This window comes from Podarcis raffonei, chromosome 2 (genome assembly GCF_027172205.1).
Source record: "Podarcis raffonei isolate rPodRaf1 chromosome 2, rPodRaf1.pri, whole genome shotgun sequence".
NCBI lineage: Eukaryota > Metazoa > Chordata > Lepidosauria > Squamata > Lacertidae > Podarcis > Podarcis raffonei.
The window spans coordinates 21,844,156-21,857,985 of NC_070603.1; the positions used below are offsets into that span (position 1 = coordinate 21,844,156).

Genomic DNA, 13,830 nt, shown 5'->3' on the forward strand with positions numbered 1-13,830 from the left:
CACGTCAAAGTGCAAGTAGATAAATAGGTACCGCTCCGGCGGGAAGGTAAACAGCGTTTCCATGCTCTGGTTCGCCAGAAGCGGCTTAGTCATGCTGGCCACATGACTTGGAAGCTGTACGCCAGCTCCCTCGGCCAATAAAGTGAGATGAGCGCCGCAACCCCAGAGTCGGCCATGACTGGACCTAATGGTCAGGGGTCCCTTTACCTTATATATATATATGTGTGTGTGTGTGTGTGTGTGTGTGTGTGTGTATAAAATTGATTACATTTGAATGGAAATGGTATTTGTAAAAACGGGTGGGGGGTTAAAAAAATGAGTTGTTTCCTTTTCCCCACCCCCATGTTATTTCTTTAGCAATTAAAGAAAAAAAATCTTTTTTTTTTTATTCTGAAAGTGCGGCGCACAGGGGGGAAATGTTTGAGAAGCGCTGCTTTGATGTGTCATGAGCCTCTTCCGACCCATCTTTGTGTGTGTGGCTTTCGCTTCTAGCGCACCAGCAGGGCTTTCCCTCTGGAATGTGCAGCGCCGGCATTTCCGAAGCAGGAATCGCGGAAAACTGTCGCTCGCCAGCTGTTCCCAACCCGGCTGATTCCTCCTTCGTTGTTCTTCTTGGGCTCCTCCCTCAATTACCTCATTCATCACCCCTTCCGGATCTCCATCCCCCATAGCTGCCCTATGGGCGTAACTAGGATTTTTGCTGGGGGAGGGAGGGCAGGTCCTTTGTTGGCGGGGGGAGCCTTTTGCTAGGAGAAGGCAGAACCTCAGCTGGGTGGTTTTACTGATTTTTATTATGGGGGGGGGCAGATGCACCTCCCGACCCCCCCTTGGCTACGCCCATGCGCTGCCCCCCACCCCACATCCCGCAGCGCATCACCACCAATGGGGCGCAGCGTGAAATAGATACCGGCGGGAAGAGCAAGGGCGCTAAGCGCATTTTGCGCAACTTGCGCAGGGGCGGGTCGCTTTTTGTCCAACATATTTAATTGCCTGCCGGAAGAATAACGGTCTGTTAAGCCCCACGAATATCCCTCTGGTTAGGTTGGAACTGAGTTTCCAAATAAACAGGCTTCCACTCTTTTGGGGAGGGGGCTACTTAAAGTAGCGCTGTCACACGTCCGGATCGCCCCGGACATTACGGAGGGGGGTAATTGACCGGGGGGTGGGGATCTCTAAAAAGCGGCTCTTTGTCCTGGATCTTCGGCAAATCGCGGGGTTTTTTTAGTGCTTTGGTAAGAAAAAGTTCGACGGTTTTGGGGGCGTCCTGGTTCTTACTTTTTTGAAATATGGCAAACCTACTTGAATGAAACATTTGGAGGTGGGGGGGGGGGACAGGCTAAGCCCCGCCTCACATCCTCGATCACGTGGCACGGTGCACGCACACTATTTGAATGGCAATGTCCATCAACCATAGGAGCCAACTCCTAGGGGCCGAGGGGTCTTCGGACCCCCTTCCATAAAATATTTAAGGGGTTTAAGCCCCCACCCCAGTTTATATGGCCCCACCCCAGTTTACAGACATTGCCATTCAAATAGTGTGCGTGCACCGTGCCACGTGATCGAGGATGCGGGGTGGGGCTTACCTGTCCCCCCCCCCCCAGTATTTTATTCAAGTTGGCACCCCTGCCATCAGTTTTGGGGGGGCTCAGATATTTTGTTGGAGGGCCAATTTTGGGGGGGGGGCACAGAACCTTAGTTAAGTATTTTTATTGATCTGTGGGGGCAGCTGCTCTCCCCTTGGCTACGCCCTTGGCTCCTATGAATTCCTCTGTGAAAATTGTGATCCTTGTCCTCCCCCCCCCCTCCATTCATGGCGGTATCCGCTTCTCCCCTCCTCATTCGCTGGCCCGCCCGCCTTCCCCTTTCGGGAAATTCGAACCCGCCAATCAGGGGCCGGTGAAGGGGCGGGGCAGGGCTCCTCCTTCTCCCTCCGCCAAGCCCCGCCCCTGCTGATGACGACACGCTCCCAGCCCTATAAAAGGCCCCGCCCCAACCCGTCCCGCAGTTCGGACGAAGTTTTGGCTCACCGGCGGCTCCCTCAACGGGTCGACTAGTGAGGAAGACTCGGTTCCTCCTTCTCCCGCTTCGTTGTTGTTTTTTTGCTTCCTTGCCGTCGAGGAAACATGGTAAGTAGCGAAGAGGAGGAGGAGGAGGCTTGGAGACAAAGGTTTCGCGGGGGTTCGTGCCTGGGGACCAGGAAAGCGAGGCTGGGTGGGGTGCAGCGGTGCCAACTTGGCCCCACAACCGTGGGTGCCCGGGACTGTGGGTGCCCATGCGACGTGCATGGCCCTGGCACCCAGATGAGTGGGTGCCCTCCACGGGGAATTTTGTGGGTGCTCGGACATCCAGGGCCATGGGGTGTGAGGTGAGGGATCGTGCGATGGAGCTGCGCCCTGTGGGTGTCGGTAGCCAGCTCGGGGCTCCTGGGACGCGGGTGGGGGCCAAAAGGCGCTGGCGAGGCAGTGATGCCTTCTCCCTCGTGGTCCCAGGAGGAGCTCCCGGGAAGAGCGTTTCCGCGTGTAGGAAATCGCGCCGCGCAGACACGTGTCCGCCTGTGCGCATATCCGGAGGAGCGTTGCCCGAGTCGTTTCCGCGCAATGGGTTGGGGGAGCGAGTGGCCTGAAACTTGCGCGCACGCGGTGGGACGCCCAGCTTCCTTGGTGTAGGAAAAGCCCCTAAATGGCCTTACTCGTCTCTTTAACCTTTAACGCGCCATTTAGAAGCATAATGTGCCTCATTTGCCCGCGTTCTGATAATTTTTCTTTGGGGGGGGAGTGCGCTTGGGATTCAATTGCGTCTCTACGGGGCTTGTTAGGATCAGTGCCGGAAGTGGGTTGTGGGGTGCGTTGCTTAGTCCAATCACTACCAAACGAGACCATGAGAATATCTGAATAGTCTCTGTGCGCCTCGATTTACCCTTTCTGGGAAATGGGCCTATGGAACACAAGATCATTTGCCAAAAATCCTCCGGAAGCGTGCTTCCAGAACCTTAAGCAGCAGGATGTGGCCGCTCAAGCCCGGCATGGCAGCCTCTTCCACACCCATGTGCGTAGCCGAGGGGGGTGGGGTAGGTGAGGGCAGCTGCCTGCCCCCCCAGATCAAGTAAAACAATAGAAATACTTAAGTGGCGAATCCCTGACAAAAGGCCTGCCTCTCCCGCCCCACAAAATTCCTGGTTACTCCCATGTCCAGAACTTTTTTTTCTTGCTTCCGTAACTACGTGTTGAGTCACTTCTTCCAAGCAGAGTTGGAAAGCAAGAGTCCAAGGCGAGCAGCCCGCCAGAGAGAACGCGCGGGAAGAGCCTTGTTGAATAACCAGCTTGTTGCGTCATTTCCCCGGGCGGTTGAACGCAGAACCTTGTGCGCTTCATTTGCCTATTGGCAAAAGAAGGAAACACTGCAAACCAATCCTGCCCCCCACCCCCCATGCAAGAAAAAATAAACACACACTCTTGTCCCCAAATGCTCATTGCAAATCGGCCAAGCTAAGCGGCTTAGGTTGCGCTTAAGAGGCATCCTTAGGCGAGGTAATCCTTTTTGGGGTTGGGTCACATCTTGAAAGCAAAAGTGACCAAGTTTGAACTTGCCAGCTGCGATGCTTGGCTCTGGCAAATAGATACTGCATAGAAGGGGCATTATGTGGCATTGCATAATGTCCAGCTACCAGCAGGCAGGGCAAAACGGCTTAAAAGTTGCTGGAAACCAAGGCGTGTTCAGCCAAAGTGAGTTAGGCGGGACAGATCTTCAAAGGGCATAACAGCTCCATTTTGTGGCTTGGTTGAAATACAAAAGATGCAGTTCCAGCATCAGTTGTTGTTTTTAATTTAAATTTAATTTAAATTAAGAGATTACTCAAAACCGAGCTGTTGAGTAGACTTTTAATTTTTTGTTTCAAATCTGAGTAAGTGGAGCCTGGAAACAAAACTGGATTTGTTTCAAATCTGAATAACTGGAGGAAATTAAGGGTGTATCCTTGCAATAAAACTGGATTTGTTTCAAATCTGAATAACGGGAGGAAATTAAGGGTGTATCCTTGCACCAGATATCATGAAACAGATACCTCCACCTGTTGGCAGTGCAGTCTGATCCCCAGGGCAAACGGGGCATTGCCCCCCCAGCCCCAAGTCTCCCACCTTGCAGTTGATCCAAGGAGTGGCACCTGCCTAGTATCCGCGTTGCCTTTGTAGAACACTTATGGGGAACAGTATGAGAAACAAAGCTAGAATCATCTTGCTCTGGTTTGCTTTTGTTTGCCTGTTGGTAAACCTGGAGCCCTTCTTTCTCTGTGCCCCACAACTTGTCGGAGAGACACATTAAGCCCCTTTGGAACCTTGATCCTAGTGTTCTGAGTTCCAGAAACTGAGGCTACCTAATAATGCACAGGACTTGGCTAGCTCTATGAAACCAAATCTGCTCCTTGCTCTCCTCCCCCTTGTTTGCGCTGTGGGAAGGATAATGGGGCTCAGTTGCCTAGCACTCAATTGCCTGCCTTGGTGGGGTGAGGCCTTGGGCCTCTTCTACCTCTTGCTGCATTTTCACTTCGCTGGCAGCAACTAGCTAAAACAAGCCAAATCCTGTTGGGAGTTCAAAAGAGCTGGCTCTGAAACATCAACTCATTAGCATCTGGATGAGCTATCCGAAGAAGCAAGCATGAGCAGGCTAGGAACCTTGTCTCGCTTGAACTCCAGCACTCCTATAATCTCCAGGCCTTAGTCCTTTTGACCAATGGAACAACTTTGAGCACAGTGCCTGTAGTCATGGGTGTTCGCCGGGGGGGGGTGTGCTCCCCCCCATTAAGACCCATAATCCCCTGATTCTCCTATCAAAAAGAAAGTTATATTTGTCCTGGATAGTTCAAAAATTTCAGTGGTTTCAAAAAACCACCACCACTCAAAAACTTTCAGGGTGTCCTGGTTTTTAACGCTTCAAATATGGCAACTCTGTATTTGCTGCATTTGTGTAACCTAAAGCATGAGGCAAAATGTGATACTATACAGATTTTATAGTCCTGAGGGATACATTGTGCTGCTGCAGCAGACACAATGACTCAACAGGCACCGGGGTTGTTTGAGTCACACCCAAAGCCTGCAGTGCTGATTAGGAATGAGTAACAGTGTCTTGCATACAATTGGTGCTTCAGGGTTGAGTTACAGTGTTGCCGTGTAGGGAATCTGTTGGTCTATTGCACACCCTTGACCAAGCTCATCTGGCTAGTCCGAGGTAGGACCTCTTTCCTACCCAGGGGACAAAGACTTCAGTGTAATCTTTGACCAGGACAGATCTATCTCTCCTGCTCATTTATCTCACTGACTGCATGTTCAGGTAGGTTTATGAACGTTAAGAAGGGACAAGATTGTTGCAGTTCTATATGACACTTCAGGCTTGTGGAAAATACAAATAAACTGCAATGACTGCTGTCCCTATTATTATTATTATTATTATTATTATTATTATTATTCCCCACCCTTCTGGCTAGGTTTTCCCAGCCACTGTGGTCAGCTTCCAGCATACAGTCATACCTCTGGTTGAATACGCTTCGAGTTGAACGCGTTTGAGTTGCGCTCCACGGCAACCCGGAAGTAACAGAGTGCGTTACTTCTGGGTTTTGCCACTTGTGCATGTGTAGACACTCAAAATGACATCACACGCTTGCGCAGAAGCGGCAAAAAGCCACGCGTGTGTGCGCAGATGTGCTGTCGCTAGTTACGTTTACCTCTAGATGCGAACAGGGCTCCGGAACGGATCCTGTTCGTATCTAGAGGTACCACTGTATAGGAAAACATAATGAAATGTCAAACATTAAAAGCTTCCCTAAACAGGGCTGCCTTCAGATGTCTTCTAAAAGTTAGATAGTTGTTTCCTTGGCATTTGATGGGAGGGTGTTCCACAGGGTGGGCACCACCACCAAGAAGACCCTCTGCCTGGTTCCCTGTAACCTCATTTCTCGCAGTAAGGGAACCGCCAGAAGGCCTTCAGTGCTGGACCTCGGTGTCCGGGCTGAACAATGGGAGTGGAGACGCTCCTTCAGGTATACTGGGCCGAGGCTATTTAGGGCTTTAAAATCTGTATTCCATAAGAGTTCCCTTCTCTTCAGATAGAATGATGAGGGAGAATTAGTTTTTGCCAACAGTTTCTGGGTAAAAGCTGTTGGCTTCCAAGGCTGTCACAAGCCACTTTCTCCTTATCAGTCATCAAAAAATGGATTAAAGTCACAACAGACTGGCATGTGGACAACTTTAAATGACTCCCCAGTATTATCAGCTTAGCTTTAAGAAAGTGAGTGAATTTTCCACATGTCTTATTTCTTAGGCAATGGATTTTGTTTGCATTCTGGTTTCTGGGTCTTTGGCATACAGTGTTCTAAAAATCTGTGGTTAAAGCACAATTTCTATAAACACACTTTGAATTCTGCAAGTTTGAGGCCACAGAAAAGGGGCAGGATGTGGGACTGCTTATTCCGAGCTGTTCCACGGCAGCTCTGTCTTGGGGATGATGACATTGCATTGTGGGCAATTCATTAGCTGCTTACTTCCTAGTAAAGTTAAAGGGTCCCTGGGCGGTTAAGTCCAGTCAAAACTGACTATAGGGTTGCGGAGCTCATCTCGCTTTCATGCCAAGGGAGCCGGCTTTTGTCCACAGACAGCTTTCTGGGTCATGTGGCAGCATGACCAAACCACTTCTGGAGCAACGGGACACCCAGAGCGCATGGAAATGCTGTTTACCTTCCCACCGCAGTGGTACCTATTTATCTACTTGCATTGGTGTGCTTTCAAACTGCTAGGTTGGCAGGAGCTGGGACCAAGCAACAGGAGATCACCCTGTCACCGGGATTCGAACCCCTGACCTTCTGATCGGCAAGCCCAAGAGGCTCAGTGGTTTAGACTACAGCACCACCACCGACTAGCACATCTTTGCTCAGTCAGTGTGTGCATGCACAAACTGCTCTAGATATATCACTTCATTCCTTTCTGTGCAATTCTGAAGGCAGGCCCTAAACTCACACTTAAGATGCAGGGCTAAGAATGGGGGATTTAAAATAACATAGAATTGGTTGGACAGGCGAGTTCCAGGTCTGTGGGGTGTGTGTCTGCATTGAGGAAGGATGTATGCATTCATTTTAACCGCTTCTCTTTGCAGCGTGAGTGCATCTCCATCCATGTTGGCCAAGCCGGAGTCCAGATTGGCAATGCCTGCTGGGAGCTTTACTGTCTTGAACATGGCATCCAGCCTGATGGGCAGATGCCCAGTGACAAGACCATTGGGGGAGGAGACGACTCCTTCAACACGTTCTTCAGTGAGACGGGAGCTGGCAAGCACGTGCCCAGGGCGGTCTTTGTGGACCTGGAACCAACTGTGATTGGTGAGCAAACAAGGCACTTCTAATAGCTTTCCAGTTCTCCTATGTTTGTGTCTACAGGAGGGATGCCAGAGGTCTTAATGCTTCCACTTGCTTCTCTCCACAGATGAGGTGCGCACTGGCACCTACCGCCAGCTCTTCCACCCCGAGCAGCTCATCACTGGCAAGGAGGATGCTGCCAACAATTATGCCAGGGGCCACTACACCATTGGCAAGGAGATCATTGACCTGGTCCTCGACAGGATCAGGAAGCTGGTGAGTTGACGTCTGCAGCCTGCAAGACTGGGGGAAGGGGCTTCTAAACACAACAGGAAAGACATTTCACAAAAACACCCATTATAAATGGGGGAAGGACAAGGAAGAGCCAGTGTGGTGTAGTGGTTAAGAGCGGTAGTCTCGTAATCGGGGGAACCGGGTTCGCGTCTCCGCTCCTCCACATGCAGCTGCTGGGTGACCTTGGGCCAGTCACACTTCTTTGAAGTCTTTCAGCCCCACTCACCTCACAGAGTGTTTTGGGGGAGGAAGGGAAAGGAGATTGTTAGCCGCTTTGAGACTCCTTAAAGGGAGTGAAAGGCGGGATATCAAATCCAAACTCTTCTTCTTCTTCTTCTTCTTCTTCTTTAATACTTTCCTTCTTGTTTCCTCTGTTCCGGCTGTGAGCATAGTTGTAGCAAGAAAAAGCACTGTCCATGTTAACAGGGAAAGGCCAGCTTTTCGGGAACAGACAAAACCCTTTTAAAAAAGAACAAAGAGGGACCCTCCAAAATTGATAAGTGAGGACTGAGTGTGCTTGGAGTCCATAGAATTCTATGTGCTGGGAGGAGAAAATGTAAAAGCAAAGGGGGGAGGGGAATGGAATAGCAAAGGGGGAATTCTGACCCCCCCCCCACTCCTCCCACTGCAACATTTTTTGCAGGTTTTGCTTTATGTCCAAGCTGTGTTAAACTTTTGAGCTAGGGTCCTACCAGCCTGTACTGTTTATGTAAGTCTGACTCTTTCCTTCACCCCCTTAAAGGCAAGAATAAATTGTATAGTCAGTTGTACACTGCTGCTAATTAATACTTCACATGCACTGTATCCTGCTTTTCCCCAAAGAGCTTAAGAGAGCAGAGGTGGTGGTGTGGTCAGGCAATAATTTGTGCAGTCATTTTGATCTGTCCTCCAAAGCTAAGTGCTGGGGCAGGAGTAGTATAGGCATAAATTTAGCAGGACCAGTTGGTCTAAGAAGGGGAATTTAATGGTTGAGTTGTCCTCCATATAAGGTCTAGCCCTTGAATTACAGGCCATAGTTGTCTGGAAGCTACAGGGACATAGTATTAAGTGAGGCTCAGTGCCTCTGTCCCCCTCTCCTCCATCCCATGCTGCAGTGCCTAGGAGCCTTCTGAAGAGGCTTTCTTCTGTTGTGTGGTCTCCTGAAAAGCTGACTGCGGGAAGGTGGTCTTCACAGGATCTTCTAAAGACAAAGGCAAGGATGCTTGAGATAGACTTAAAAAACCAAACTCCAGATGTGAATGTGCAGTGGTTCTCCTCCCCTGCCTGCCCTCATACAGCCTCAGAAGGCAAATTCTTTGATCTTGGCAAGCAGGAGAGGAATGTCACTCTACAGCTGCCAAAATTGGGCTTGCAGGAAAAACCTGGAGTGGATTTTTGTGAGAGGAAGCCCGTGGTCTCCAGTTCTTGAATGCATTTGGGAATGCTTTTCCCCATCGCGCAATATTCCAAGCAAAGAGTGTGCATCTTACTGGACTTAGGGGTGTGTGGCCACGCAAATTGGAGTCTTTTCTTTTTTGCTGCTTAATCTCAAGTTTTTGCTTCTTTTTGCCTGTATGAAGCCGTGCTTCTGTTTTCTCTGCTTCTCCTGGAGCCTGGGGGCAGCTCTTCTTGAGAGCCAGTGTGGTGTAGTGGTTAAGAGCAGTAGACTCGTAATCTGGGGAACCGGGTTTGCGTCTCCGCTCGTCTACATGTGCAGCTGCTGGGTGACCTTGGGCTAGTCACACTTCTCTGAAGTCTCTCAGCCCCACTCACCTCACAGAGTGTTTGTTGTGGGGGAGGAAGGGAAAGGAGAATGTTAGCCGCTTGGAGACTCCTTAAAGGTAGTGATAAAGCGGGATATCAATCCAAACTCCTCTTCTTCTTCTTCAATGAGCCTTTGTTCCATTTCACTTGCAGGTGGTATCTCCCATACACCAACTCCACGAATAGCAAAGGAATAATATCCAAAGTAGTACTATGTAACCCCTAGCTCAAGCAGAACACTTTCACAATGAGACTTCCCTCCTCTCTTCACCCCGGAAACTGTTCCGGGGGTTCCTCAAGCCACCTGGATCGTATTTTGGGGTGCGCATGGGAGGACGGGGCAAGTTCCATTGTGCAAGCCAAAGTTTTTCCGCTCGCATAATTATTTACTTGGATGCCACCCAAAGAAACAATTGCTTGGTTAGAAAAGCAGAAATAGAGCTTTGTGTAAAGTGGAAGAGCTCTCTGTATAGCTCTAGTCATGGGAAAATAAAATTCCTAGGCTGAGAATGTGCTCACAGGAACCTTGTTATTTAAATTCTAATCTTTCAGCCTATGGAAGTAAAACAAGCACAGAGAGTTGTGGGGGTGGGGAATTGTACAGTTTAAGGAAGCCAGGAGTGGCATTGTTGAGTTTCTGAAGATAAAAGCTCTTGGGCTTATCTGTATGGGAGACTGTTAGCTCTGCTCTTTATCTTTAGCAAGAGTTGAAGAGGTAGGATTGTACAGGCTGTAGTTTCTCATAAATATTTGGAGGGGAAACTGCTCTGCATATGCTGATAGGCACCTTGTTCCTTTAAGGCTAAAGAACAATAACTGAGTAAAAATGCATGCAGCCAAGCTGTTAATCTGCTTGTTGTATTGAGGTGAGGGGCTCGTAACATGCCTTTTATAGGCAGTCATAAGCATAGTTGCCTTTACCCAGGAAGTTGGAGATTGCTGAGACTCATTGATCTCTAGCTCTAAAATGGAGCTTCATGATTTAATAATAATAATAATTTTTATTTATACCCTGCCCTCCCCAGCCATGGCCGGGCTCAGGGCAGCTAACAAGCAATAATAAAAACAAGTTGAACGAATACAACTTAGAAACAAGATTAAAATACAACATTAAAACATTGAAATATTAAAATGCAGCCTCATCACAGGAGAAAGAAAAAAGAAAGAGGCGGAGGGAATCAAATTGGCTCCAAGCCAAAGGCCCTGCGGAAAGAAATCAGATCCTGCAGGGCCCTGGTCTCATGAGGCAGAGCGTTCCACCAGGCCGGAGCCAGTGTTGAAAAGGCCCTGGCTCTGGTTGAGGCTAATCGAACTTCCTTAGGGCCCGGGACCACTAGGGTGTTGCTGTTTATGGACCTTGAGGCTCTCCGTGGGGCATACCGGGAGAGGCGCTCCCGTAGGTACGAGGGTCCTAGGTCCTAGAAAGCTGGTGCCATTTACTGCGCCTTATATAAATGGCAGCTCGAAGAATCATTATCGGACACATGCTTCATGGCTTACCTTGTGGCTTCAGTGGTCTTCTCCTGTAAAATGAGCATTGTTCAGTCAGACTTTGATTAATACCATTCCTTACTTCATAGGTGAGGAAGCTTTGGCCTTCTGAAAATGGTTAAGGAAAAATGTCCGTGTCATCCCAGACCATGAGCTATTTTAATTTGAGTCCAGCAATGTATGGAAGCCACTGGTTCCCATCCATGCCTTATGCAGATTGTCCCAGTGGGGTGCAAAAGGTCATTTGTTTCAGCCCCTGTGTCCCAATTTTGGATGTTGCTCAAGTTGGTAACTCTCAGGTTGTACAAAAGAGAGGAAGGAGATCGATTATACAAGGTGTTTCTGTCCTTAATGTGTGGTTGTGGTGCAGTGCTCAGGCAACAACTCACGGGCAGTTATGTTGAAGGGCAAGCATTGTCGGTGGGAAGGAGATAATCTTAAAGAATAGTCTTGCGTTGTGATCTTAAATTATTGAATTAGTTTTAGGATCAAACTTCTTAAATAAGCAAAGGTCCATGGGGCACCACACAGGGATTATCTTCTGCTACACCAGAGTTAGACTACAATCCCCATCATTGCTTACCACCTCACAAGGTGGTGAGTGCCAAGACTGCTTGGGTTGATGGGAGATAGACCCCACAGCCTTTGGAGGAAACTACGATGGCTACCGGAGGAATACGCCATCTTCAAGGAAATTGGATTTTGCGCTTTCCAAACCCACAGTAGCAGAGGAGGTGGTGTGATCATGCAATAATTTGTGCAGTCAGATTGATCTGTCCTCCAAAGCTAAGAGCTGGGGCAGGAGTAGCATAGGCATTAATTTACCAGGACCAGTTGGTCTATGAAGGGGAGCTTAATGGTTGAGATGTTCTCAATATAAGCCCTTGAATTACAGTTCATAGTTGTCTGGAAGCTACAGGGACATAGTATTAAGTGAGGCTCAGTCTCTCTGTCCCCATCTCCTTTATCCCATTCAGAAATCTCTGCTGCACTGCCCAGAAGCCTTCTGCAGAGACTTGTCTTCTGCTGTATGATCTCATGAAAAGCTGACTCTTACTGTCTCCGAACCCCCAGTAGCCTCCATATTAAGTGACTAAGTAGGCTTTTCAGGAAGACCATGTCAGGACTTGTGAGAATCTTTTAAAACCTCTCTCTTTCCAACAGGCCGACCAGTGCACAGGTCTCCAGGGCTTCCTGGTCTTCCACAGCTTTGGTGGGGGCACCGGCTCTGGGTTCACCTCCTTGCTGATGGAGCGCCTGTCCGTTGACTACGGCAAGAAGTCCAAGCTGGAGTTCTCCATCTACCCGGCTCCCCAAGTCTCCACAGCGGTCGTCGAGCCCTACAACTCCATCCTGACCACCCACACCACCCTGGAGCACTCCGACTGCGCCTTCATGGTAGACAACGAGGCCATCTATGACATTTGCCGCAGGAACCTGGACATTGAGCGCCCCACTTACACCAACCTCAACCGCCTTATCAGCCAGATTGTGTCCTCCATCACGGCCTCCCTGCGATTTGATGGTGCCCTGAATGTAGACCTCACAGAATTCCAGACCAATCTGGTGCCCTATCCCCGAATCCACTTCCCCCTGGCCACCTATGCCCCAGTCATCTCAGCTGAGAAAGCTTACCATGAACAGCTGACGGTAGCAGAGATCACAAACGCTTGCTTTGAGCCAGCCAACCAATTAGTGAAATGTGACCCTCGTCACGGTAAATACATGGCCTGCTGCCTGTTGTACCGTGGGGACGTCGTCCCCAAAGATGTCAACGCTGCTATTGCCACCATTAAGACCAAACGTAGCATCCAGTTTGTGGACTGGTGCCCCACCGGTTTCAAGGTTGGTATCAACTACCAGCCCCCCACGGTGGTCCCCGGGGGCGACCTGGCCAAAGTGCAGCGTGCCGTCTGCATGCTGAGCAACACCACAGCCATTGCTGAGGCCTGGGCTCGCCTGGACCACAAGTTTGACCTGATGTATGCCAAGCGTGCCTTTGTCCACTGGTACGTTGGGGAAGGGATGGAGGAAGGCGAGTTCTCGGAGGCCCGGGAGGACATGGCTGCCCTAGAGAAAGATTACGAGGAGGTTGGGGCAGACAGTGCCGATGGGGACGACGAGGGCGAAGAATACTGATTTCTCTTTGTATCCGTTTGTTTTCTACTTCTCGCTTCTGTCTCCTTCTGGATGCCTTCTGCTGCGCATTGTGTTAGACTCATTAAACAAAATGTTTAGCTGAAAGCAGTCTTGTTCCTTTATTTATAGAACAAACCGTGCCCTGTCCTTCTGAGTTGTAGGCCTGGGTCCAAGATTCAGCACTGGAAGCCATGTGTCTGCAACCCTGTTGCTGAGGAACACGAGCGAGAAAGGGCTATTATGCCCCTGTCCCTGCTTGTGGGCTTCCCATCAGTGTCTGGCTGGCTACAATGGGAACAGGCAGGCACGTTTGGAACTCAAAGTCCCATGGGTGTCGGTCAACAACTGGGTGTGCTGGTAGTGGAGAGGGCAGAACACAAGATGGCTGCCTTGACATTGTGGCTTGACAAAATAGCTGCCACATCTAAAAGAGCAGAAAAGGGGCATATAAAATGGTGCAGCTATGCACCCCATGTCACCCAGAGAACGAGGATGGCATCCTATATCAGTCCCTGCTGGACTCCGTTACTAGCACTTCTCTTGTTATTTGTTGAATTTATATACCACCCTGGTGGTCTCAGGGCAGTTCACATAAAAAGATCACAGTATATAAAATAAAAGCAATAGCCCAGTAATAAAGGTAAAGGGACCCCTGACTGTTAGGTCCAGTTGCAGACGACTGGGGTTGCGGCGCTCATCTCGCTTTACTGGCCAAGGGAGCCGGCGTACAGCTTCCGGGTCATGTGGCCATCAGGACTAAGCTGCTTCTGGCGAACCAGAGCAGCGCACGGAAACGCCGTTTACCTTCCCGCCGGAGCGGTCCCTAT

The 13,830-nt window shown here is 49.6% G+C and overlaps 2 protein-coding genes across 2 annotated transcripts in view; both read left to right on the forward strand.

The window, feature by feature from the left end:
• The first annotated feature begins 2,016 nt into the window (after positions 1–2,016).
• Positions 2,017–13,108, forward strand: LOC128407184 (tubulin alpha-1C chain-like). Its single transcript, XM_053375244.1, has 4 exons — positions 2,017–2,126; positions 7,138–7,360; positions 7,464–7,612; positions 12,029–13,108. The coding sequence occupies exons 1-4, from the start codon at positions 2,124–2,126 to the stop codon at positions 13,001–13,003; spliced, it is 1,350 nt and encodes a 449-aa protein (XP_053231219.1). The 5' UTR covers positions 2,017–2,123; the 3' UTR covers positions 13,004–13,108.
• TUBA1A (tubulin alpha 1a) overlaps positions 2,023–13,830 on the forward strand; it is a 90,885-nt gene continuing 79,077 nt past the window's right edge. The window contains exon 1 of the mRNA XM_053375242.1: positions 2,023–2,126. Within this exon, the coding sequence (XP_053231217.1) occupies positions 2,124–2,126 (3 nt within the window). The 5' untranslated portion in view covers positions 2,023–2,123. The remainder of the gene's footprint in view (positions 2,127–13,830) is intronic.